At 41.4% G+C, this 25,589-nt stretch overlaps 1 protein-coding gene across 1 annotated transcript in view; it reads left to right on the plus strand.

The window, feature by feature from the left end:
• kdm4b (lysine (K)-specific demethylase 4B) overlaps positions 1–25,589 on the plus strand; it is a 65,481-nt gene that overhangs the window by 22,119 nt on the left and 17,773 nt on the right. Inside the window, exons 6-13 of the mRNA XM_046857113.1 lie at positions 1,113–1,162; positions 5,411–5,514; positions 12,044–12,181; positions 20,933–21,129; positions 21,289–21,509; positions 23,153–23,322; positions 23,955–24,078; positions 24,909–25,087. Of these exons, the coding sequence (XP_046713069.1) occupies positions 1,113–1,162; positions 5,411–5,514; positions 12,044–12,181; positions 20,933–21,129; positions 21,289–21,509; positions 23,153–23,322; positions 23,955–24,078; positions 24,909–25,087 (1,183 nt within the window). The remainder of the gene's footprint in view (positions 1–1,112; positions 1,163–5,410; positions 5,515–12,043; positions 12,182–20,932; positions 21,130–21,288; positions 21,510–23,152; positions 23,323–23,954; positions 24,079–24,908; positions 25,088–25,589) is intronic.

The raw sequence follows: 25,589 nt of genomic DNA on the forward strand, positions 1-25,589 counted from the left end.
GTGGGCTCCTGTGGCTCATTAACGCACATGTGAAGCAAAGACTTTCCCCCCCACATTTTCCAGATATGTTAGGAAGCTGGGGTCAAAGTGCAGGATCAGCCATGATATAGCCCCCCTGGAGCACAGAGGGTTAAGGGCCTTGCTCAAGAGCCCCAAGGGTGGCAGCGCGGCGATACAGGGGCTTGAACTCCCAACCATCCAATCGATAATCCAGAACCTTCACCTCTGAGCTACTCCAAATTTCTTTGATAGATTTTCTCTAATTGAGTCAAGACAATTTAAATAAACAGCATGTGGCATCAGTGATTCGCCGCTAGAGGCCGCTCTCGTACTGTAAAATGACAGCAACCCGGAAAAACTATCCGTGTGGATTTTGATCGTTGCGATGATTCGTTCAACCTCCTATTTGAAAGCACTATACAAATAAAAGTGAAGAGAATTAAAGCCAGTGCTAGGTGTAGGCCCCACGAGTTCTTTCGCACCGAATACAGAGACAGCATTCACTTTAGCGAGAAACATCGTATTGACAGGATGGTAATGTGTCCACAAACCCACTGTACCCAACGAGATGCTTGTGTGCTTGTTGTCTTGGTTCAGTTGCATAATAAGTCGCGGTTCGACGCCTCGCTGGCGTCTTTTCCGTAAGAGAAATGACAGCTGTCTCACAGGCAATCAGAAAGGCGTATTTTCAGAAGCGTCTCATCGATGAACAAGTTTTACTCCACCACAGTTGCTGACGTTTCTAGAAAAAGATCAGACGAGGGTGCGAGCGTGAAGGAGATTTAATTTGAAAAGAAAAAAAACAAAAACAAAGAAACCTAAGTTCAAAGACTTCGACTTAGTTTTACAGCAAGCAAGGCTTCTCTGAGGAACCTGGTGCCAAGTCAAGGTGTGTGTCTCAGACGTCGAATGTCAGCGGAGTGTTTTTTCTTTCTTTCTTTCTTTCTTTCTTTCTTTCTTTCTTTCTTTCTTTCTTTCTTTCTTTCTGGGAGCACTCTGCAGAGAAGGATGTAATGTTGATGAAGCAGACATGCCGCTCTCACCTCAGGCACTTTACTATTGATCTTGACAACTGATGCCTCTCGTTTCTCTCTCTCTCTCTCTTTCTGCAGGTACGCTATTCCTCCTGAACATGGCAAGAGGCTTGAAAGACTGGCGAAAGGTAAAGCATCATTCGTTCTCCTGTTGTTTTGCGAGAGAAATCCTGCATGCGCTTAACTCTGAGCCAGGTCTCGTCACGGTTCGCTGTGCTGCAATTCAGTGGTATTCAAGATATGCACGTAATTATTCAATGTAATATAATTAGGTGCTTAGAATTTACATTCGATTCAATTCGGTTCGATTTGTTGAGCGCTTCGAACAATGGCCAATGTCCCCAAGCAACTTTACAGAGATAAACAGGCTATGGAATTAGATTTTATAAGTTTAGTGCTGAAAAAAACTGTTTATCTCTAACGAGCGACCGTCACAAAGAAAAACTCCTGGAGACATTACGAGGAAGGAACCCTGAGAGGAACTCGAAATGGAACCCGTCCTCATTTGGGTAGCACCGGAGCTTAAATGCTCAATCCATTTGCAGTCCTGAGTCATTAATTACAGTCCAGATTCATCCAGTTCATTAGTTGCTTAGTAACTTGATTGTGCAGCTGAACATGGTCATGAACAGCTTAAGTGGGAACGCCATCTAGAGGTAGAACTTCAGGATGAAACAGGCGGATTCGAAAAGAAGAAAGGGACAGGATCGATGGTCAATGGTACCTCAGGAGCACGAGATTCTAGTGACCAGTGAAGTTACATGGTATACAGGAGGCATGTTGACTGTTTTATGAGAACAAATACCATAATTCTGTTTCCTCAAAGAACGGGCCATGGAGTAGTTTTTGAGTATTTATGTATTAAATACACACACACACACACACACATATATACACACACACACACACACACACACACACACACACACTGCTTGTCCAAAAAAATCACACACTTTGAGCACATAACGTTGCTGAACTGAGACCTGACTAACTGCAGCAACCCCAGATCGTAGCACTGCCCCCACAGGCTTGTACAGTAGGCACTAGGCATGATGGGTGCATCAGTTCATCCACATCTCTTCTTACTCTGCTGCGCCCATCACTCTGGAAAAGGGTAAATCTGGACTCATCAGACCACATGACCTTCTTCCATTTCTCCAGAGTCCAATCTTTATGTTCTCTAGCAAAATAAAGCCTTTTTCCCTGAGCTTCACTGATAAGTGGTTTTCTTAAGGCTACACAGCGGTTTAGTCCCAATCCCTTTCACTATTATACATAGTTTAACAGCTCTAATGTTGTTGTTTTTTTTACGATTTACTGTGTAGACAAAAGTATCCTGACATTTTCAGCAATATGTTGGTGGAGGCAACGTAGGACATTTTTGGATGCAGTAGCATTCAGTTTTCCTTTCACTTGAACTAAGAGTTGAAACCTGTTTCACCATGATGGTGCACAAAGCCAGCTCTTTCACTAATGGGTCGGGATAAAAGATCTCCCGCTATAGAGCTCCGACCTCAACCCTAACGAACAGGATGGATTGAAACGCTGACTGCACCCCAGGCCTCCTCACCTCACCTGATTTACTATCACCCTTGTCGCTGAATGAATCTCCAAAAGTACCAATCTCTTCGGTGCTCCTCTTTCATTCTTCCCAGTGTTTAAAAAGAGGGAGAGGGAATTGTGACCTGGAGGAAACCCTGTCCTGTCTTAAACAAATAACCAGAAATTACGAACAGAGCATCCGAGCGGTGGTGTGTGTCCATTCCTCAGTGCTGAGACACACACACACACACACACACACACACACACACACACACACGAGCCGACGGAGAAGTTTTTAGAAGAGCAGAGAAAGCAGGAGAATCTCCCTCCCTTCCTCCTCGTTGTTGTCCTCCTCCTCCTCTGTATGCCTCCCGCTCTCTCGTTCTCGCTCTGCTGGGCGATGAAGATTAGTTTCTGTTGTACGTCACCATGAGCTGACAGAGCAAAGAAAGGCAGCGCGAAAGCAAGCGAACCACACAGACGGGGTGCAGATCCGCAGTAATTTAACGGAATCGCTTTTCGAAATCCGTCTGAAATTATTTAACGCAGAAAAGACTGCACGCGCGGGTAGCAAAGCGCTAACGACTAAATCTAGAAGCTTCTCATACTGCTAACGCGATCGTGTATGTACAGGATGTACCGTACTACACCGTTTTTCTTGTTTATTAGGGTTTGCTTATTAGCTTAAGGTAGCTTAGTGGATATGGTACTGGACTTTGTCTCCAAAGCTTGAGAGTTCAAATCCCAGACACACCAAGCTGGGGCCCTGAGCAAGGCCCTTAACCTTCTTAGCTGCTGAGTTGTAAGAATGTGATACTTACATTAGCTGCATTTGGCAGATCTCATTTATCCAACTGTTAAATATAACAGTTAGTTAATAAGACGTGATACAGAAAGTTGCTTAAATTGAAGTCTCTCCAATCAGTGCACTTGTTAGCAGGTTTTGGTCCCCGGGTCTACCTGTAACCTGAACTACAGCTGGGTAAAGACTCGCTAACAATATAGTTCCAAAATGTTATTTTCATTCTCTTTTGCAATCAGTAGCATTATTATTATTATAGTAGCAATGAAATATATAAGGCCAGATTAAGAACGAAGGATAAGAACTTAAAACACTGGTACACATCAAGCAGCTGGTCGGTTGTCTGCTGAGATCAGGTGTTTTTTTGCGCGTCGGTTGGCTTTAGTTTTTTGTCCGGTGTGTTCCACTCTGTTGGGTCCAGTCGAGTGTTTTTCAGCCGATTCTGCATAGCAATGCGAGAGCTATGGGGGAGCTATGCGAGAGCAATGGAAGATCTATGGGAGAACAAAGCAAGAGCAATGGGATAGCTATGCGAGAGCAATGGAGCGCTATAAGAGAGCAATGCGAGAGCTATGGGAGAGCTATGAGAGAGCAATGGGAGAGCTATTAGAGGGCAATGGGAGATCTATGGGAGAGCTATGAGAGGGCAATGGGAGATCTATGGGAGCGCTATGGGAGAGTTATGCGAGAGCAATGGCAGCTGTGGGAGAGCTGTGGGAGAGCTATTGGGAGAGCTATTGGGAGAGCTATTGGGAGAGCTATTGGGAGAGCTATTGGGAGAGCTGTGGGAGAGCTATGGGAGAGCTATGTTCGTACACAAATGGTTTGGTGTGTCAGATGCACCTGCCTAAATCGGCCTAATTTGCAGCACAATCGATGGCGATTAATAAAAAAAAACGCCCCGGGGACACCAACTCCGAGAAATAAAGCACTTTGGGATGTGCTCGCTAAGGAAAGTAATCAAGGAACGCGGCATTACGTTTTATCATTTAAAGCCGAGCTCCATGGAAACTTTCACCCTAATCTTTCGGAGGTCATATGATTTCTTACCGGTTTTTAATTAAATTTGCGCCTTTCAGTAACGACCCTCCTTTTAAACACATTACCATGGCCACCGAGTCTCTCGGTAATATTTCCTCCCTGCTGGAGCACGAATGTCTCCTCGACTTGAACCTTTCCCGCATTAGCCAGTCTGGGCCACACTCGGGACCACACATTTGTCTGAATTGCTTCTTCTTTTTTACTCCACTTAATATCGCACTTTGAAGACTAAACCAAGCTTCAGGTTAATGTCCCTCAGGGGAAGCCTTTCGCCGCATCCGCTGCATTTTAATCTGCAGCCGTGTTCAACTAGGGCGAGCTTTTTCCTTCTCTAGAGGTTTCAATCCTGAGGAACTCTGGAGATCAAAGGTTTTTACATGATGATCATATTTATGACATACAGGTAGAGATGCATGCAATTGGGCAAGAGGTGTGTCTGTTTCTATATTTGGACAAAGGTTCTGTATGGACCTAGACCTGTTCTAAAGCCAGCTCTATAAAAATGTATCTACATGGGTTTGAGTGGAACATCTTAAATGGCCTGCTTTAGAGTTCTGATCTCAACCTGAACACCTTTTGAACAATGACTGCACCCCAGACCTCTGTAAATCACCCTGATTGAGTTAACACCCTTGTGGCTGAGTGAAAAATCAAGTGGAACATCTTCCCAGAAGAATGGAGAATATTATAAGAGCAAGTGGAGACTAAATGTATAATGGGACGCTCAAAAAGCCCAATCCAATCTAATGGTCAGATGTCCACAAATGTTTATCCATGAAGTGCACAGTCATTCATACATTTATTCGTTCGTGTCCTGGTGCGCTCACATATGGAGCGATTTTTGATTGTTGCAAGTTTCCAGTTTTTGGGAATGTGGTATTTATTTTCACTACCTTTTTGGAAAAGGTTTAACTGTCATTGTCTTCATGTTAAAATCTGTATGTTGATATTGTAAGTTGATGGTATATATAAAATAAATGTTTTTTCCCAGGCTTCTTCCCCGGCAGCTCTCAGGGATGCGATGCATTTCTGCGTCACAAGATGACCCTCATCTCACCCTCCATCCTGAAGAAGTACAGCATCCCTTTTGATCGAGTACGTAGTGTCTCGAACGTTCCGGTTTGTTGTTATTTCTCGTTGTAGCATTGGCTTGCGAATGTTCGTTTTAATTGAAAGGTTTTCCTTCAAATGAACACCAGAATTCACTTTCACACGCTGTCCACACGTCAGTGCTGAAACGCCCTCACTGATGTTTCTCAGTAAATCAAGACTTTCTATCAAACGCATTGATTCACTATGAGACCGGGATTACTAATCGTTCACTAGCTTTTCCTGTCACACAGCAGCGTTCCCTGTTTCTAACACCAGTGCAGCTCCTTGTTCACCGGCGTTCCAAATTGTTCACCGGTGCTCCCAATCCCTCGCCAGCATTCACATTGCTTACTAACATTCCTAATCACACACTGTCATTCAGCAGCGTTCCAAATTTGCCATTCTAAATTGTTAAAATTTCCCAGCATTCCAAAATATTCCGAAGTGTAGAAAATTGTTTAAAGGTGCTCATATTATTCACCCACAATTTTTGATCATTTAACAGCATTCTAAAATCCTCACTGGTGCTCCTAATCATTTACCACTATTCCCAAAATGTTTACCAAAATTTCACATTTCCCAGTGTTCCAAATTATCCTGAAGTCTTTAAAATTGTTCACGAGTGCTGCTTATAATTTAGCAATGTTTCCCAAAATTCACACTCATTTACCAGCAGTCCAAATCAATCACTAGCCTTCCTAATCATTCATTCACCAGTGTTCCAGATTGTCCATTGGAATTCCTGATGGTTCATCAGCATACCAAATGCTGGTGTTCTTTATCATTCACCAGAATTCCAAATTGTTTCCCACTTTCCTAAACATTCACCAGTATCCCATGTTATTCAGCAATGTACCTAATCATTCACTTTCACCAGTTTTCCAGATTGTTCCAGGAATTCCACTGAAAATATTTTGGATTTCTGGTGATCATTTCTCAGCATTCCAAAATGTTCACCGTTGTTCCTGATCATTCCAAATTGTTTCCCAGCATTCCTAACATTTCCCTGCATTTCAAGGTGTTCACCAGAATTCTAAATTGCTTCCCAGCACTTATAATCCCTCAATAAAATTCCAAATTGTTTACCGGCATTCCAGATCATTCATAAGTGTTCATAAGTGCTCACTGGTGCTCCAAATCATTTATCAACATTCCAAAGTTTTCCTGTGTTCCTGATCATTCACTGGCATTGCCGATTGTTCGTCAGAATTCCAGATTATTTCCCAGCATTCTTAATCAGCTCACAATTCCAAATTGTTTTTTCTAGCACTCTTAACCCCTCACCATAATTACAAATTGATTACTGGCAATTCAAATTTTTCAAAAAATGTTTTGTAAATGTTTTAAATAGTTGCCTGTTGCTCCTGATCATTTATCACTATTGCAACTGTTTTGCCAACGTTCCTGACAATTGTCCATTAGAATTCCGAATGGTTTCCGAGCATTCCTAATCAGTCCACCAGCATTTCAGATTGTTTGGCAGAATTCAGAGTTGGACGCAATCGCTCCAAATCGTTTGCCAGCATTCCTACACATTCCCCAACATTCTGAATCAAGTTACTTTCCGTCAACCAGCTTTCCCTGTTGCACACTGGTATTCCTAATTTTCCGACAATATTCCTAATCATTATCAGCTTTTCCTGTTTATTCCCATAAAATGGATTGACCGGCATAAATAAATGTTCCTTAGTGACCAGATTTCCCTATTAGACATGAGCACACCATCATTCCTAATCATCCACCAATCACTGTGCCAAAGCAGTGCTGCCCATGTGCCCTCTTACCACACACACACACACACACACACACACACACACACACACACACACAAGGGGCTTTTGATGGGGTCCAACCACCAGGAATTTTGCACTCATTTTCTGCCTGATATTGAGGTCTAATGCTGTTTAAATCACTTAAAGCTCAGGTATGGAAGTGTGTATGCGCACTTTCTAATGCACGCGCACACACACACACACACACACACACACACACACACACACACAGTTTGACTCTACTTATCTGCTCTGATGAAATGACGCGCTTGCTTATACTTTAGAATGGATGAGTGCGAACACACACACACACACACACACACACACAATTACGTTTTAAATTTGTCTCATTTCAAAGTGGGTGTGTGTGTGTGTGTGTGTGTGTGTGTGTGTGTGGGAAGGCGAGAGAGAAGATGCTGCATGCAAATGTTCAGCAAAACAGCAGAAGCGAAATCTGAGTCAGGCTCTGTAGAGGTTCTTCATGTTTATCAGAGGAGATAAAACCCCCCTGTATGGTGACTCAGAAAGTCTCCCTCATCGTCACATAACGTGTTTCTGTACGCAAACGATTGTAAAAAAAAAAAAAAAAAAAACCTGATAAATATACAAATATGACTATGACGTAATTTTTGAGTACAATTTTGCTGCATTAGCAATTTTTTAGAATTATTTATATTCGATCTACTTTCGCTTGTTTTCGATTAGTGTATATGTATATACAATGTCATGAACATGCAAATAGACCAGAGGATCGTTAAAAAAACCCGCAAATTATTTTAGAAGTGTGTCTCTGACGTAAATGATTTCTCGATGTTCAAAGCTTCAGTGGTGCATGATGGGAATGACGATGATCAGGGTTTTTACGCATTTTGGAATTGAATTCGAGTGATTTCCAGGTCTGGATTAGTCATGAAAAAATATATTTGTTTCCATAATATTGCTCTGTTTTTGTTTATTTTTTAGTTTTTTAAATAGAAAATCAGCAACTTGCTAAAATACACTACACTAATGCATTCGAAACACATTCGAAAAAAACGCGTTTCGGTCCACACTTTTTGTTTTCTGATCGTTTCCCATCCACACGTTTGGAAAACGTTTTGCGTGCCTGTACCGCGCACGAACAAAAACCCGCGTCATTTCCGCCCGCAGTTCGTTTTCTTTTCCGAAAGCCTCCCTTTTTTCACAGTCCGCACTGCAATCGCCGTTTTCAAATCGATCCTTAACGGAGACACTTTTTTTCTTTTCGAAACCTTTACGTTTGCGTCGACTATAATCGCCGTCTCGTTGTGAACGGGAGCCGAACCGGAGAGAAAAATATCCGTTTTCAAACGAAATTGATTCGAGTAGACATGACCGAAAGTTGTTTTTGTTATTAGACTTTAGTTCTGTTTCTTGGGGAATTGAACACTAATAATCCTTTCATTGCTGTAGGATAAAAGTTTTACAGTTAAAAAATTAAATTAACAAATGCTTAACGTTGTACTGATTTAGAATCGTAGTTTTATTAAAATGCTGCTGCAGGAGCTCATTTTTTTTTTTAGGTAAAATAACAGCACACACAGGAGATTCTGACTCTGACCTACATAAGATTATTATATTATTACCATTGTATTTATGGCTATGACTGTGTACTAAACTTACTAAAATCAAGGCATTTCAATTGCATAAATTAATATTAAAGTTTCAAGGAATAAATCAATTACAAATTATGAAAATATTTATTTATAGCACATTGCAACAATGCACAGGTCTTAAATGTTTAACTTAAATGCACTCATGTGTACATTAAATAATAATGTAAAGGCCCTCTGGCCTGCTGAACGGTTGTACAATTAAATATGTTTTTGCATAAAAACAAAGTGCATTCAGAACAAGTGCAACTGCTTAAAGATACAATACAACACTATCACTGGGAAACTTCCTGCCTTTTCAAAAACGTCCTCCACAGACGGAGTGCGCGTGCTCGGAGGGGTTTTGCTTTTCTGTTCCGCGTTCCTCTCATATTCAGCATAGCGATCGGATGTTTGGATTTCAGGTGATAAATTAAACCCGATGTGGAGAAAGTCTTTGCAGACGGAATTCCGGCATTACATGTTTTGCAAATCGCTATCCGTGGGTCTTTCTCGGATATACTGAAATACGTCCACACCGCAGACATGTTGTTTCAGACATGCACGTGCAGGCCGCAGTTTCTGTTTGCGTCATCACAACAAACTGTTTCGGCCGTGTTTTTCCAGTGATCAAAGTCTTTCGGCCGAAAATGCACCTTGGATTGGATGCATTCGGTGGCCGAATATTCGGTGCATCCCTAGAAAATGTATCGAAATCCTCTGGAGAGGTTCTTAAAGGTTCTTCAGTCAGGAGATGGAAACCCCTGTATGGTGATTAAGTAGGTCTTCCTGAGTCTTAACGGTGTTTCAGTAAGAAACTATGAATATGCAAATGAGATGATGTCATTTTTGAGTAATGTTTCTTTCTTAAAGCACGAATATGCACTTTTAAAAAAAAAAAAATTATTTGTATCCGATCTGCATCCGGATGTGTTTGATTAGATATGCAAATGAGCCGCGCTTATTATTTACAGAACCGTTTAGTTTATCGCCGATGACTGATGACTTGATGATTAATGATGAACTGCGTGAGCACCGAGGATTGAAAACGGCCCGATTACCACAACTAATCCGTCTGACTTTGTCGCTAACAGAAGTTGTGGGGCCGTGGCGTTTCTTGGGAACTCTGACGACTTTGGAAACGACAGGATTGCAAAAAAAGAAAAAAAGACTTGCCAAGGCTTGCTGACTTCTGATCGTGGATCTCGAGTCGTAAGGCAATTAGAGGAGCAGTTCTGGACGGATGGACTGGTCTGAGAGACGGATGGAAAGAACAAGAGGGAAAGAGAAGGAGAAAGACATGATTGTAGTGGGAGTGATGTGTGCGAATGAGTGTGGAAATGCAGGGCAGGAGAACAGGATCGAAGAAGCGGGTTGTAGAGGAGATGCGGTGAGGGATGAGCGACGAGCGAAGAAGCAGGCGAGATTGAGAAAACAAAGCGACGGATGAGCAGGAGGAGGAAAGAGCAGGATATATCGAGTAATAGGAAGTAAAGGAGAGATGGAGAGAAGGAGTGGGAGGGCTTCGGGTGTTAAAAATGAGCAGACAGCAAGCGAAGGTGAAAAGTAATGGGTGGGGAGGAGTGGGGAGGAGAGCAGAACGAGCTCGAAGCGGAAGAAAGGAAGGACGGAGCATGAGCAGGGAGAGAGTGAGGATGAAATTGGATGAGGGATGTATGAAAAAGCGAGAGGGATATAAATGGAAGAAGGAAGAGAGGAATAAAGTAGGGAGAGAGTAAAAGATGGATAGAGCGACAGTGGAGAAGACGGAGAGCGAAATTGAGGAATAGATTGACGGATGCTGGGAGATGGTGCACTTTGGAGAAAGAAAAGAATCAGTCAGAGAGAGAGAGAGAGAGAGAGAGAGAGAGAGAGACTAGTAGGAGAGGAGATAATGGATAGAATTAGAGATGCACAGAGAGAAGAAGACGAAGGCAGAGATCTTGAGCTTGATGGATAGAGTAAGAATTGTGGAAATAGATAAAGGAGGATAAAGAGAAGAAATAGTATCTATCTATCTATCTATCTATCTATCTATCTATCTATCTATCTATCTATCTATCTATCTATCTATCTATCTATCTATCTACCCACCCAATTCTTTCTTTCTTTCTTTCTTTCTTTCTTTCTTTCTTTCTTTCTTTCTTTCTTTCTTTCTTTCTCTCCCCAATTCCCCTTTCTTTCTTTCTTTCTTTCTTCTTTCTTTCTTTCTTTCTTTCTTTCTTTCTTTCGCTCTCTTCCCCCATTTCTTTCTTTCTTTCTTTCTTTCTTTCTTTCTTTCTTTCTTTCTTCAGCTTTGTGCCTCATTCTTCGAACATACCTTTTACTAACTCCATTATAAACTTTACCATAAATGTTCTTTCTGAATAATAACCTTCTGAAGATGTTCTGCTACAATTTGCTGAGTGTTTGTGGAGATTCAGGTAATAGTAATAAGTCATGTACTGATGTAGGGGAGGTGAAGAGGCCTGGGGTTCAGTCAGCATTCAAGTTCATCCCAAAGGTGTTCTTTAGGGTTGAGGATCAGAGCTCTATAGCAGGAGACCTTTCACTCCAACCAATGGAAAGCATATCAAGTTCAATTCTCTAGCGCTTTTACAGTAGACATTGTCTTAAAAGCAGCTTTAGAGAACATAAGCGTGAAAGAGAATGATGTGTGTTTATCCCTGAGGAGCAGCCTGGGGGCGACTGTGGCAAGCAAAAACCATATCGTTCTTTATTTTTGTCCATATAGTAAATACAGACATGTAGGAAACAAGCTGGTGCTCGACTCTGAATTAGAAAGTTGGGAGTTTAGGATCTTGTTTATTTAACTGAGCATTTAAGGAATGGCCTTGCTCAAGGGTACAGAACCAGAAGCTCGGTGGTCCATAGAGCTAAATTAACAACCTTCTGAAGTGAGGGCTTTTCTTTCTTTCTTCTGTTTTTATTTGGTTCTTTTTTTCTTTGAGGTCACCTGATTAAAGATCAGCTTTGTGTTGCTTAATTCACTGAACACACCTTTTACTAACTCCATTATAATCCTCACCATAATATTTAATTGAAAGAGAGAGAGAGAGAGAGAAAGAGAGAGAATACGTGGCTCTGAAAGACTTGCAAATAAAAAAAATTTTTTATTTATTTATTCTTGATCTTATGTGTCTCGTTCAGGTCACACAGGAAGCGGGCGAGTTCATGATTACGTTCCCATACGGCTACCACGCAGGCTTCAACCACGGCTTTAACTGTGCCGAGTCCACCAACTTCGCCACGCTGCGATGGATCGACTACGGAAAAATGGCCACGCAGGTAAGCAGCACAACTTATCAGGCGAACCTCAAATACCTTATCCATGTCATAGAGCTTTGAACTAAGAATCATTGGTCCTGGAGAACCTGCTGTCCTTATTTGATTGTTGTGCACTGATTAGATCTTAGAAAAGACTTGTTCTTAGCTGATTATTAGCTAGCTGATTTTTTTCTTCTTCCCTGAATCTTGAAAATGTGTAATATGAATATAATAATTATATTTAAAAATATGGAGGAAAATAAGACAAATTTAAACTACAAAATAACTACAAATAATGTAAAACAATAACATCCAAAATAAGTAAAATAAAAAAAAAAAAAAAGGAAAAAACACTTAAACAGCACATGGCATCAGGGATTTGCCTCTAGAGGCCGCTCTCGTACTCTATAATGACAGCCACCCGGAAAAATCATCGGTATGGATTTCAGAGATTCAGAGAGCACAATGGCAAGTAACATAGTGGTGCAAATGACAAGGGGCAAAACAGTTACACTGTTAAAGAGACTCTAATGCTATACAAAGTATGAGAATGGTCCATCATGATGAAGGGCGGAATTCCTTGTATGTACATTTCTCCTGTAAGTACATTTCACCCACCACTGTGCTTCATTCGGGAACGGAAGTTGAACAGAATGTCTCCAGAGAAGTGTGATTTTTGGAAAGGAATGAAATGAGAACCTTGTGCAGAACTTCCCATATAGACATGTCCTGCTGTAGTCATCTTGCTGCTGCTGTTCTCGATGTTAAATTTTATACTCAGGATCCGTTTCTGGAACAGACGTGTACAGCTGGATCTGATCGTTCGACAGAGTTCAGTTACAGACGATCACTTCGCAAAACTCTTTAGCTCCGCCTACAACCACGCCTCCAGGAGCTCGGCTGTTGTTTCTTTTATGAATCTTATTAGACTAAAGACTTTTCAGACATACAGTACAGACCAAAAGTTTGGACACACCTTGTGTATTGTAGGTTCTTCAAAGTAGGCATCAAGAGAATGCCAAGAGTGTGCAAAGCAGTAATCTAAGCAAAAGGTGGCTACTTTGAAGAACCTACAATATGACATATTTTCAGTTGTTTCACAATTTTTGGTTTTGTATATAATTCCACATGTGTTAATTCATAGTTTTGATGCCTTCAGTGTGACTTTTTTATTTTCATAGTCATGAAAATAAAGAAAACTCTTTGAATGAGAAGGTGTGTCCAAACTTTTGGTCTGTACTGTATAAAGTGTGCAACACTACTCTATAGGTACTCAAGATTAATATAAGATTGGACAAAACTGCTTCAGCATTTTACTTCTAATGGTGGATCTGAAATCTATTCAAATAAATAGAGACTTGATAAATAAAATTTGTGGCACCTGCCCAGAAGTAACATTTTTAATTATTATTTTTTTTTCTTCATTTTTTTTTGGAAAAGTCGTAAAATTTCAGGCTAAAAAAACAACTTTTAACCCTGTAAAATCGGACATATCGAATATTTAACAGAAAATTCTATTTTACGGAAATGAAATATTTATAATTTTTTACGTCAGTTAAAAATTATTTTATTATGTTTTTTTCCTTTTAATTAGTTTAATAATTAGTTTAATAAATAGTATTTGGCATTGTGGCAGTAATAATGCAGATTGCATCATTAAATGCAATAGATTGCTGACTAAGCTAAAATTACTTTATATACCTGCTGTATCATATTTGATGCACATATTTTCAACACGATTCTACTAGAACATTCTTCAAAAAATATTAATTTAGTTGCTTCAAAAATCTACATATTCATATTAAAATAATCAGTAAAAACAAACTTTATTTTTACCTGAACTTTGTCAAAATCTGCGAAGACGTGCAGAAAACCCATAAGTCAATTTACGAAGGCAGCCATATTGGAAAAACCTGCCTAAATCCTGCTATCAGCTGAAGAGCATAGATAAATCCAATAAGGGCAAATGACGAGTCTCCGATTGTATTCAACAGGTTTTTTAAGGAAAGTATTGTTAATGCAGGTGGTGCAGACGTCTCCGAAACGAATTTAAGGTTTAGGAAAGAGATGGAATAAACAGAAAAGGACAAAGTTCTCTCGACTTTCTGCTGAACAAATTTCTGCTTTGGTACCGTGACTCGAGTGGAGTCTGCCACTTGCAGCTACGTCTCACAGTGCATTATGGGAGTCTACACCGCATGAAGTTGCATTTAATGACGATCAAAGTCTCATTAGTTCCATTCTTCTTATTAGCATCTTGGCAACTCGACGTGCGTGACGTTTTTGCTACGGATGCTCCGCATGCCATCTAGCAGCTTGGACATTGTGAGGAGCTTTTGGTGATTTATTTAATTGATTGAATAATTATTTTTTTGGAGCTCGCAGTTCACTGGGTTTCTCCGACAACCGGTTTCAGAGATTGAGAAGGCAACAGCTTGGGTTTTGTCTCGAGAACCACGAAGGCCACATGGTGCTCTAACTTCCTTTAACACTCATGTTCATCTTCCTGTGTCTTCTGTATCTTTATCCTGATCACAGAGGGTCAAACTAACAGAAGTAGAGAATTTTCTAAACTCTGCTTCACCAAAGGATGTGTGGCCTGATGCATGGATGATGTAGAAAAAGGAGGATGAATAGTGGATGGCGATGTTTGGGCAAACTGCTTTATAGGAGGGATATAGATGACTGGAATAGTAGATAGATGGATGGATAGATAGCGGTTTTGCTATATTGCTTTATAGCTGGAATATAGATGAATGGGTATGTAGATTGGATGAATGAATCGATGGATGGATGGATAGATGTTTGAAAAATAAATGGATGGGTGTGTGGATGGATGGATGGATGAATGGATAGATAGATCGATGGGTAGAGGTTTTGCTCTACAGTTTTATAGCTGGAATATAGATAAATAGGGTATGTAGATCGGATAGATGAATCGATGGATGGATAGATGGCTAGATGTTTGGAAAATAAATGGATGGGTGTGTAGAGGAATGGATTGATAAATAGATGAGTAGATGTAAACTGCTTTATAGGAAGGAAATGGATGGATGGGTTTGTAGATAGATGAACAAATGAATAGTTAGATGGGTAGATGCTTGGGTAAATTGCTTCTTAAGTGAAAAATGGATGGAGGGATGGGAGGAAAGATGGATGAGTAGATTAATGGATGAATAAATGAATGAATAGATGGATAGGTAGATGTTTGGATTAATTGCTTCATAGATGAAGGAAGAGAGAGACAAGAAATAAAGACAGAAAAGAAAGACGGAAAAACAAAGAACGCTAATATGGAGAGAAAATGAGAGAGAAAGAAAGAAATGGTAATCTGGAGAGAGGGATAGAGAGAGAGACAGATACAAATGAAAAAGCAAGAATGAGAAGAAGATAAAATGAAGAAGATGGATTAGTAGATTGAGTGGTAGATGTTTGGGTAAATGACAGACAGACAGACAGACAGACACAGACAGACAGACAGACTGATTTTGGGGTAAATTGCTTCATAGGTGGAAAATAGATGGATATGCAAGTAGATTGCAAGATGGATGAATGGATTGGATGGAAGAATGAGGGGCAGGAATAGAGGCTGGAAGATGGCATGAAAGGATTGATAGATGACAGAAGATGAATGAGTGGAAAGATAAGAGATTTTAGATGAATAGGTAGTTGTGTGATTGACAGGTGGAAGGATGGATGGATGGATGGATGGATGGACATTAGGTTGAAGGATGGATGGATCAGGCAGTGGTTAGATTAGCAGAGTTGAATATTGGTAAAGAAAGAGGGATGAACAAATATAACTGAGGATGGATAGACTGAGGTATGGAAGATGGTTAGATACATGGAAAAAGTAGTTGATGGACAGACTCAGAGAGATGGAAGTGTGTGTGCAGTACCTGAATGAAAAGCAGGAAATAAATATGTAGCAAATTCATGTATTTATTCAACGCCCTCCCTCTCTCTTTCTCTTTCTCTCTTTCTCTTTTTCTCTCTCTCTCTTTCTCTCTCTCATAGCACTGGACAGCTGTCGCTTTTAGAGTCCGAGGGAGAAGGAAGGACGGTGATTATTTCAGTCTGCAGAATTTTCCTGTCTGCTCTTAATGGCTGAGCTCATTAGTGGAGTGTTTTAAAGGCAGGCTGCAGGGTCTCATGAACATCCGTACATGCAGGAAATGACTTTGGATTGAAAAAAAAAATCCCCACATCAATGATTTGGGTTTAATACAGGGGAAAAGTAAAGCGAGACAGAGTGAAGGTCACGCCCACGCTCAGGACGAGCAGCCACTCTAATTATATCGAAGGCAAATTAGAGGCTGCAGTACGCCGAAGATTCAGAAGGGAAAGTTCTGAGGATCATCAGATCCTGTAGGATTGAGGTCCGTAGGCAGCGAGGGTGCCATGAGTGCGTTTAATTTTATAACGGGGAAGACGAACGGACGTGTGAATCCTAAAATACAAGAAACTCAAGTAACTGTTCCAAGATTAACCTTTATACTGAATACAAACACTACACAATTCCGATCTGAGACGACTGATCCTCCCTCCTCTCTGTAGTCATGTGCTTCTTCCCCTTAAATAGTCATTCATCAACCCTATCTCAATTATACAAAGAACAAAAGAAAAAGAAAAAAAAAAGAAAAAAAGAAAGAAATGGGAATTGGGAGAGAGAAAGAGAAAGAAAGAAAGAGGAAAAATAGGAATTGTGAGAGAGGAATAAATAAAAGGAAAGAAAGAAAGAAAGAAAGAAAAGAAAGAAAGAAAGAAAGAAAGAAAGAAAGAAAAGAAAGAAAGAAAGAAAGAGGAATTGGGAGAAAGAAAATTGGAATATGGAGAAAGAAAGAAAGAAAGAAAGAAAGAAAGAAAGAAAGAAAGAAAGAAAATTGAAATATGGAGAAAGAAAAGAAAAGAAAAAGAAATGAAATTGGAATATGGCGTGAGAAGGAAGAAAGAAGAAAAGAAAAGAAAGAAAGAAAGAAAGAAAGAAAGAAAGAAAGAAAGAAAGAAAGAAAGAAAGAAAGAAAGAAATGATGATGGTGTTGAGGAGGTCTGGGGTTCAATAGGGTCCATGCTCATATAGTTGGCTTTGTGCACAAACCTGTTCCAGGATGGAACATGCCCTCGAGTCTTCTAGTTTAATTGATGGGAAAATTTCCTGCATCCAAAGACTTGTATAAAATTGTCTTCAAATTTGTGGCTACTGATTGAGGAAGAACCACATCTGGCTGTGGATCCTGTGCATCCAGTGTATCTTTCAGTGTTTGCGACCACTAATAATCGCTTTTCACACACCATCGAGTGATTTACACTCCCTAAACGATGCAGGCATTACCAAGGACGCTTTTATGAGACGTTTTTACTGCTGCTCGAGATAAAGCAGGCCACGGTTTACACCAGATTGCTTAAAACGGCTCCAAGCGTCGCTTTCTCGCTGATGGATCGAGCTAAATCAACACCCAAAGTGGCTTTATCTGCAGTCCATCACGAAGAAAAAGTCTTTATAGGGAAACCTAATGCCTTCACACCCGCTCGTTATTCAGCCCCGTTCATATTTACACACTAGCCGTCTCTCTAATGGAAGTAGTTCTCGCGTGTTGATGGTGGGAGTTCCCAAATTTCTTCTAAAGCCTCCAGATCCCCATTTTCCCTGCTCATTGTCTCAAGCCTCAGCTCAGCAGAAATCTATAGGACTCCAGTGAGCACTAGGCAGGAGGCGTAGAGCTGTTATTGCTTTGCGGCTGTGCGCTTATTGTTGTGGTTATTAACACCAGGTATATAGAGGCAGCTCACATTCGATATCGCTGCCTGTCGCTTCACGCTGAAATATTTCCCGTAATTTAACTCGAGGTTCTCGGAGTTCGGAGGAAATCAAGGCCAGGTATAATACGGAGGGCTGGCTGAGAAAAATCTGTTCTGTTTTCATCTCTCTTTCCTGGTCTTGCTGTTTCACTCTTGTTGGGTTTATATATTATTTACTTTCTCATGATGTCCTTCTAATTGGATGCAGTGTTCAGGACACAGGGGGCGGAAAACGCCAGCAAAGAGACTGATATCAGAATGGTGTAAATGGAAGCTAATGTTTCTAATATACAACACTGTAAATGGAAGCTAATGTTTCTTTACTGTTATATTAACAATATTGAAAGCAGGTAGTCGAGATGATATTTATTTTGATCACAGACCCATTTTGTTCTTGAGACGCAGATTGTTTTTGTGACTAGAGTTTAAACGGTAGTGGATTTTTTCCAAAAACTAAAAAGCTAGCTTGGATCGTAGTGGCAACCTAAAATAAAAATAAAGAAAAAACAAAACAGTACTGAATCATGAAAATGTGCTAAATGAAATCCATATATTAATTGCGTTAATAAATATTGAGGAAAATAAGACATGCATTCAAACTGAAACAAAAAGTAACACTTCCAATTAAAAAAAAACAGCCAAAATCAATAATAGTAATAAAAAAACAAAAAAACACTTTAAAAAACAGCATGTGGTGTCAGTAATTCGCCTCTAGAGGCCACTCTTGTACTGTATAACGCAACCCGGAAAAACTATCGGTATGGATTTTTGCAGATAGTTCTAGCAATCAACTAATCGCCTAAACTGATGAATCGGTCGACCTCTGATTGTGGCCTTTTAGCACCTCGTAAATGGCCTGGTACCGTGTCTAGAACTAGTGGGTGGGGTCGTCTCATTTTTCACCATCAGACAGCAAACTGCATCTAGCAACTTTGCCAGTGCACTTAAAAGTGATTAAGGAGAAGGAGCTGAAGTTGGTGTAGTATTTTACCTAAAATCTTTATCTTTCCCAAATTTTCTTATAGATGACGCTTATTTTTAATGTCATTATGCAACATTATTAATTCTAAAAGACATTTCATAAAAGGATCTAAGAAAAATGTCTAAGAAGGATTGAAGTTGATACATCAATAAACCCAAATACAAACATAAAAGATGCTTACAAATTGAAAAAGGAACTTGATGTAATGGTTAGTTTTTCATTAAGCACCTGGACCCCCAGGATTTTGGAAATCACTCAGCTCCTCTCAGCTGAGGAACCGCTTGAAGCTGTGGAAAATGAACCTGCAGAACCTTTTTTCCGATTATCCAGGAGGGGCCCCTGTCAGGATGAAGCCTTAAGAGAAGGAAATCCTGTCAGCACACGAGCCTGTCAGTTTTCGCAGGATAGACCCCTGTCAGAAAACCCACCCAATCACTGAAGGAACCTTGATGTCCCCTGATGCGGAAATAACGTGTGATCGACGCGTGGCAAGGTCCACGTCTGTTGTTTTTTGAACCGGAATGCCACTCAGTTCAGCAAGCCCTTTTGTTTTAATTAGTTTTGGATTTGAGTGTGTTTTTGAGGAAATAATGGATAAATGTATCCTGTGGTCTCCAGCAGTTTCACCAGTTTGGGTTGGATATGGATGGAGGTGCATGTTGAACATCCACTGATCAGTATGATAGAATTGTACTCAAAACACAATGTTTTTGTCTGCTTGTCAGGACCATATAAATTTGTGTATCTTGTATTAACACAGTTAAAATTTGAACATGATAATAAAGCGAGACTGTATATACTAACTGTAGAAGCCTGTGGGGGCAGTGCTATGATCTGGGGTTGCTGCAGTCGGTCAGGTCTCGGTTCAGCAACGTTATGTGCGCAAAGAATGAGGTCAGCTGACTACCTGAATATACTTAATGACCAGGTTACACCATCAATGGATTTGTTCTTCCCTGATGGCACGGGCATATTAAAAGATGACAACGCCAGGCTTCATCAGGCTGAAATTGTAAAAGAGTGGATCAGGGAGCATGAGACGTCATTTTCACACATGGATTTAACACCACAGAGTCCTGAACCCCATTGAGAATCTTTGGGATGTGTTGGAGAAGACTTTGGGCAACGGTCCGACTCTCCTATTATCAATACAAGAGCTTGGTGTAAAATTACTAAAACTCTGGAGGGGAATGAATGTTGTGACGTTGCAGAAGCGCATCGAAACGATGCCACGGTGAATGTGTTTTTATTTATATATTTTTTCATTAATCTTAATAGCTGAAGATGTTGAGGTTTTCGTTGGGAGTAACGACGATGGACAGGATTAGAAATGATTTTATGAGAGGGACAGGACATGTAGGACATTTTGGAGACAAGGTGAGGGAGGTGTGATTAAGATGGTTTGGACATGTGCAGAGGAGGGACATGGGGTATTATCAGTAGGAGAATGCTGAGGATGGAGCCACCAGGAAGGAGGAAAAGAGGAAGACCAAGGAGGAGGTTTATGGATGTGGTGAGGGAAGACATGCAGGTAGTTGGTTTGAAAGAGGCAGATGTAGAGGACAGAGGGGTATGGAGACGGATGATCCGCTGTGGCGCCCCCTAATGGGAGAAGCAGAGAGAGAGATTTTTTTTTATTATTCTTATCTCCTGTTACTTGTAGGTCACTGGTTTTTGTCTATAAAAAAAATTATACAAAATGGTAACAAAAAAAGGAGTCAGCAGGCCAATGAGATGTTCAAATAGTCAGAAGAGTAAAACATTACAGGAAAATGTTATCACATGCAAAACCCTACACAGTACGAGCCGAAGTGTAACGCTTATTACAACTACTCTAACATAAAACGTAAAAATTTAAAATAAAAACGACAAAAATTCAAATAAAATACAGGAATAAAATGGAATAGAATTTAATTATAAAATGTATGATTGTAGTAAATCAAGCTGATTTTCATCTTTTGATTGGTCGATTCGGTTTCTTCTGTTTCTAGTGCACGTGTCGGAAGGACATGGTAAAGATCTCCATGGACGTATTTGTGCGCTGCTTACAACCGGACCGCTATGAACTGTGGAAAAAAGGCAAGGACACGGCCGTCCTGGACCACCTAAAGCCCACCACGCTGACCAGCCCCGAGCTGGAGAACTGGAGGAAGAACCGAGTGACCTTTCGGGAGAAGCAGCTGCGCAGGTTCGAGACATTCTCACTTCTCACAACCGCCGTGTTTGTGGACGATGATAAGTCTCAGTGCCTGGAAGGCAATTATCATTTGCATTCTCATAGGAAATGGAAAGGTCAGAGCTCGGTGATGGGACGGTAATACAGTCGTGTCTTTCTTGGTTTCCTCAGAGCTCAGCAGAAAATAAAGCAGCTACGCCGACTCAAGCCCGAGGAACTGAAGCTGCTGTCCGACGAGGGCTTCGAGCTGGACATGGTCGATTATCATAAGCGGTTAGAGGAGAAGGAGACTCAGAGGAAGCAACAGAAGGAGGAGAAGATGACCAGAGAGGCCATGCTCACACTGGAGGCTTTGGAGAGGGAAGAACAGGAGGCAGCGCTCAAAGAAGGAGGTGAGCAACTTAGTTTATACATCAGTGGCTGGTGCTGGGATTTGAACTCATTTGAACTCACAGATGTTCACAAAGCCACCTCACCCATGTTTTTTCTTTTTGTTATTTTATGGACAAAAGTATTGGGACACGTGTCTTTTACAGGGTTTTAAATAAAACATTTGAAAATCTACATTTTAGGTCTTTAAAAAGGCTTTCAGACCTAGAACATTCAATGTTCTAGGTCTTAAATGATGTTTGAGCTATGAAGTAGTGCAAGTCTTTGATGCACCAGCATGAAATTAGCCCTTCATTTAAACTAGGATACCCAAATCTGTTCCAGCATGACGGTGCCCCTGTGCACTAATCCAGCACCATAAAGATAAGCTTTACATGAGTTGGAGTGAGAAGATCTCCTGCTACAGAGCTCTGACCCGCAACCCTATTGAACTCTATTGGGATGAATTGGAACTACACCCCAGGCCTCCTCACCTCCATTAATATCTGATTTTACTAACCTCATATCTAAATGAATCTCCACAGAATCCACATCTGCCTTTTTCAACCCAACCACCTGCATGTCTTCCCTCACCACATCCATAAACCTCCTCCTTGGCCTTCCTCTTTTCCTCCTTCCTGGTGGCTCCATCCTCATCATTCTCCTACTGATATACCCCATGTCCCTCCTCTGCACATGTTCAAACCATCTCAATCTCGCCTCCCTCACCTTGTCTCCAAAACGTCCTACATGCGCTGTCCCTCTAATAAACTCATTTCTAATCCTGTCCATCGTCGTCAACTCCCAACAAAAATCTCAACATCTTCAGCTCTGCTACCTCCAGCTCCACCTCCTGTCTTTTACTCGATGCCACTGTCTCTAAAGCATACAACATCTCAGGTCTCACCACAGTCCTATAAACTTTCCCTTTCACTCTCACAGATACTCTTCTATCACAAATCACTCCTGCTATCACTCTTCTCCACCCACTCCACCCTGCCTGCACACTTTTCTTCACTTCTCTAACACTCTCCATTACTTTGCACTGTTGACCCCAGGTACCTGAACTCCTCCACCTTCTCCACCTCTCCTCACACTGCTCTCATACATGTCCTGCACCACCCTCACATACTTCTCTGACACACCTTCTTCTATGGTATTGTTTGACTTCTTCATACAATACCACAACTCCTCTCTAGGCACCCTGTCATACGCTTTCTCTAAATCCACAAACGCACAATGCAACTCCTTCTGACCTTCTCTATACTTCTCCATCAACATTCTCAAAGCAAATAATGCGTGATGTTTTCTTCTGCTTTGCTCTCTCTCTCTCTCTCTCTCTCTCTCTCTCTCTGCTGAGACGAAGCTTCTCTAGGTTGTCGAAAGGCAAGAAAAGAACCCCTGATCTTACCTGGAAGATTTTTGATTGTTTTTATGTTCGTATTTTATTTTTGTAAGCGCTTCCCCATATTTCGCTCAGAAACTGCTTAATAATGACAAGATGCTCAACATAGTTTACAAAAAAAACCCTCCACTCAAAGTCTGAGCATCTCTCTGAATCCGCTGCCTCTCAGCAACTTGTGCTGTTTTTCTTTTTCTTTTTTTTCTTTTTTTTTGCAAATCTCCTGATAGGAATTTGCTGACTGTCTTTTTTCTTTTCCCGCAGCTTCCCAGCCGCCTGGAGCGGAAAAGGAGTCTGAGCAGGCAGACGAAGATGATCAAAAGAAAAAGAAGAAGAAGAAAAAGGTAAAACCACCCGAGGAGGATGGCTACGCGTTATCCGAGGCCCAGAGTAACGGAGGCACAGCCGTCGGCGGCTTGGATTCCAGCTTGCAGGTGAGCACTGAAACCGCTCTGAAACATTTAGAGGTCTTCCGTCACTTCTAGAGCATGAACGTAGACCTGTTCGTTCTCTGCTTGGAGTTGGCCAGAGCTGGAAGAGATGATTCTCCAACATTTTCCATGTGGTTTTATGTACAGATTTACGGTCCCCTTCGTAGCTTGAAAATATCGAGAAAAAGTCCTACTGATAGCGATACTGCCCACTGCCCACAAGAGCTGCAGTTTTGGAGATGCTCCGACCCAGACGTCTAGACGTCACAATTGGTCAAACTCGCTCAAATCCTTTTGCCCGATTTTCCTGCTTCTGTCATCAACTTTGAGGACAAAATGTTCTCTCGCTGCCTAATAAATAAATCCACCCACTACCAGGTGTCATCAGTGTTGTTCACTTCACAACTCCAGAGTTATGGAGATCCAAAATCCAATGCCTTAACTATTACGCTACCACCTCCCTTAAATTTGGTCTGGACCACCTTGATTTATTCCAGAAAAAAGCTGCTGTACGATAACAACATAATTCTGAAATCCATCGAAGCGCGGTGGCGGCGGCATCGTTTGCGTTTCCCTGGCAGTATTTGTCGTTTGAATGTTTTTCAATGTTGGTTTTATTCGCGTTTTCATTGCAGACCAACCTGTACCCAAAGATGAAGATGAAGGTGGAGGTGAAGAAGAGCCGAAGGCATCCGTTCAGCAAGCCACCCATGCGCACGCCCACTTTCATCGTCAAACAAGAGGCTTCCAGCGATGATGGTAAGTGACTGCATGAACCCACAGCATGCACCCCGTGACCATTCTGCAAACGGAAATAATTTTTCTTCTGGGGAAAAAAACAAGAAGAGGAAAAAAAAAAGGAGGATGAGATAGCAAGGGGTTGAGTGGCGAGTCGTATGTTTGAATCCTCTCTGTTTGAGGGCTCTGTTAGAAGAACCTCCTTATTGTCTCTTGTGTTACCCTTCAGGAAATGGACACTATTGCTGTCCTTTATTATTACATCCAGAGAGGGTTCAATGCTTTGCAGAAGGTTCCAGGGGTATTACATATTGATGCTGCCTGGGCTTGAACTCATGACCTTCTGATCAGAAGTCGAGCACTACTCCAGCCAGCGTTTCCTTTAATCCAGCGAAACAGGAACCTTTTAAAGGGCGGGGCTAATAGGATCCGGACGGAACACGGCGTTCCTGTCTTTTCTTTGCCCTCCTTTTTGTTCTGCTTGTCTCGATTTGCTCGGACTGGCACTTATCGATCCGAGGATCACGACTCCTGCTTACCTGTTTTCAAAGTCACTTTGAGGCGGCAGCAGGGCAGCATTAGCTCGGTGTCTCCCCCTTTCAGACTGAGAGAGACACGCGAGGATTAGCGTGAGTGGAGCACACGAGGACACGGAGCAGTTTAGAGGACTCATCAGTGTAAAACTGTCCCCTTTTCCCACGCGGAACACGTTGCGATTAGCATCTCTTAAGTGTTATTGTTAAAAGAGCGAGCGATAGATGATGAAAGAGAGACTGTGTAGGAAGGAAGACAAAAATTGGAACAAAAGGTCACAGGAGTTTTTCTGTGTACGTCTCTACCTCTGTTTCCAGAGATGTACTCAGGGCTGTCAGTAGGTGGTGCTGTTGAGCAGGAAGTGAAGAGGCAGGAGCAATGCCACTTGTGGCAAACCCTTTCACCTGACTTCATGGCAGAGAAGCAGTTCAATGCCGGCATGGCGTCTCTGGAGCCTCACTGCGCCGTCTGCACGCTGTTCTGCCCCTGCACACAGGTAACGTTTCGGGTCTCACACACACACACACACACACACACACACACACACACACACACACACACACACACACATCCCCCCACCGTCTCACCAGCACTCTTAAAAAAAACAACAACAAAAAAACTCATTCAGGTAACAATGTAATACACAGTATTACCAAAAGTTTGCAGACACCTGGTCATACGGTATGTGCTTTTTGATCATCGCATTCCACTATTAGTCCTAATTTGCGCTTCTACTTCATTCCACTCTTCTGGGAAGATGTTCCTCTAGATTTTGAAGTATGCTTATGGATATTTGTGTTCATCAGCCACAAGGGTGTTATGGAAGGCAGGTACTGATGTAGGTGAGGAGACTTTGGGTCTATTCAGCGTTCACATTCATCCCAAAGGTGTTCAGTAGGGATGAGATCAGAGCTCTATAGCAGGCCAAACAAGATCTTCCTCTTCAAAGCATGTAAACCAGATCTTTAAGAGGCATCGCCATGCTGGAGCAGGTTTGG

Source organism: Silurus meridionalis, chromosome 9, assembly GCF_014805685.1.
Source record: "Silurus meridionalis isolate SWU-2019-XX chromosome 9, ASM1480568v1, whole genome shotgun sequence".
NCBI lineage: Eukaryota > Metazoa > Chordata > Actinopteri > Siluriformes > Siluridae > Silurus > Silurus meridionalis.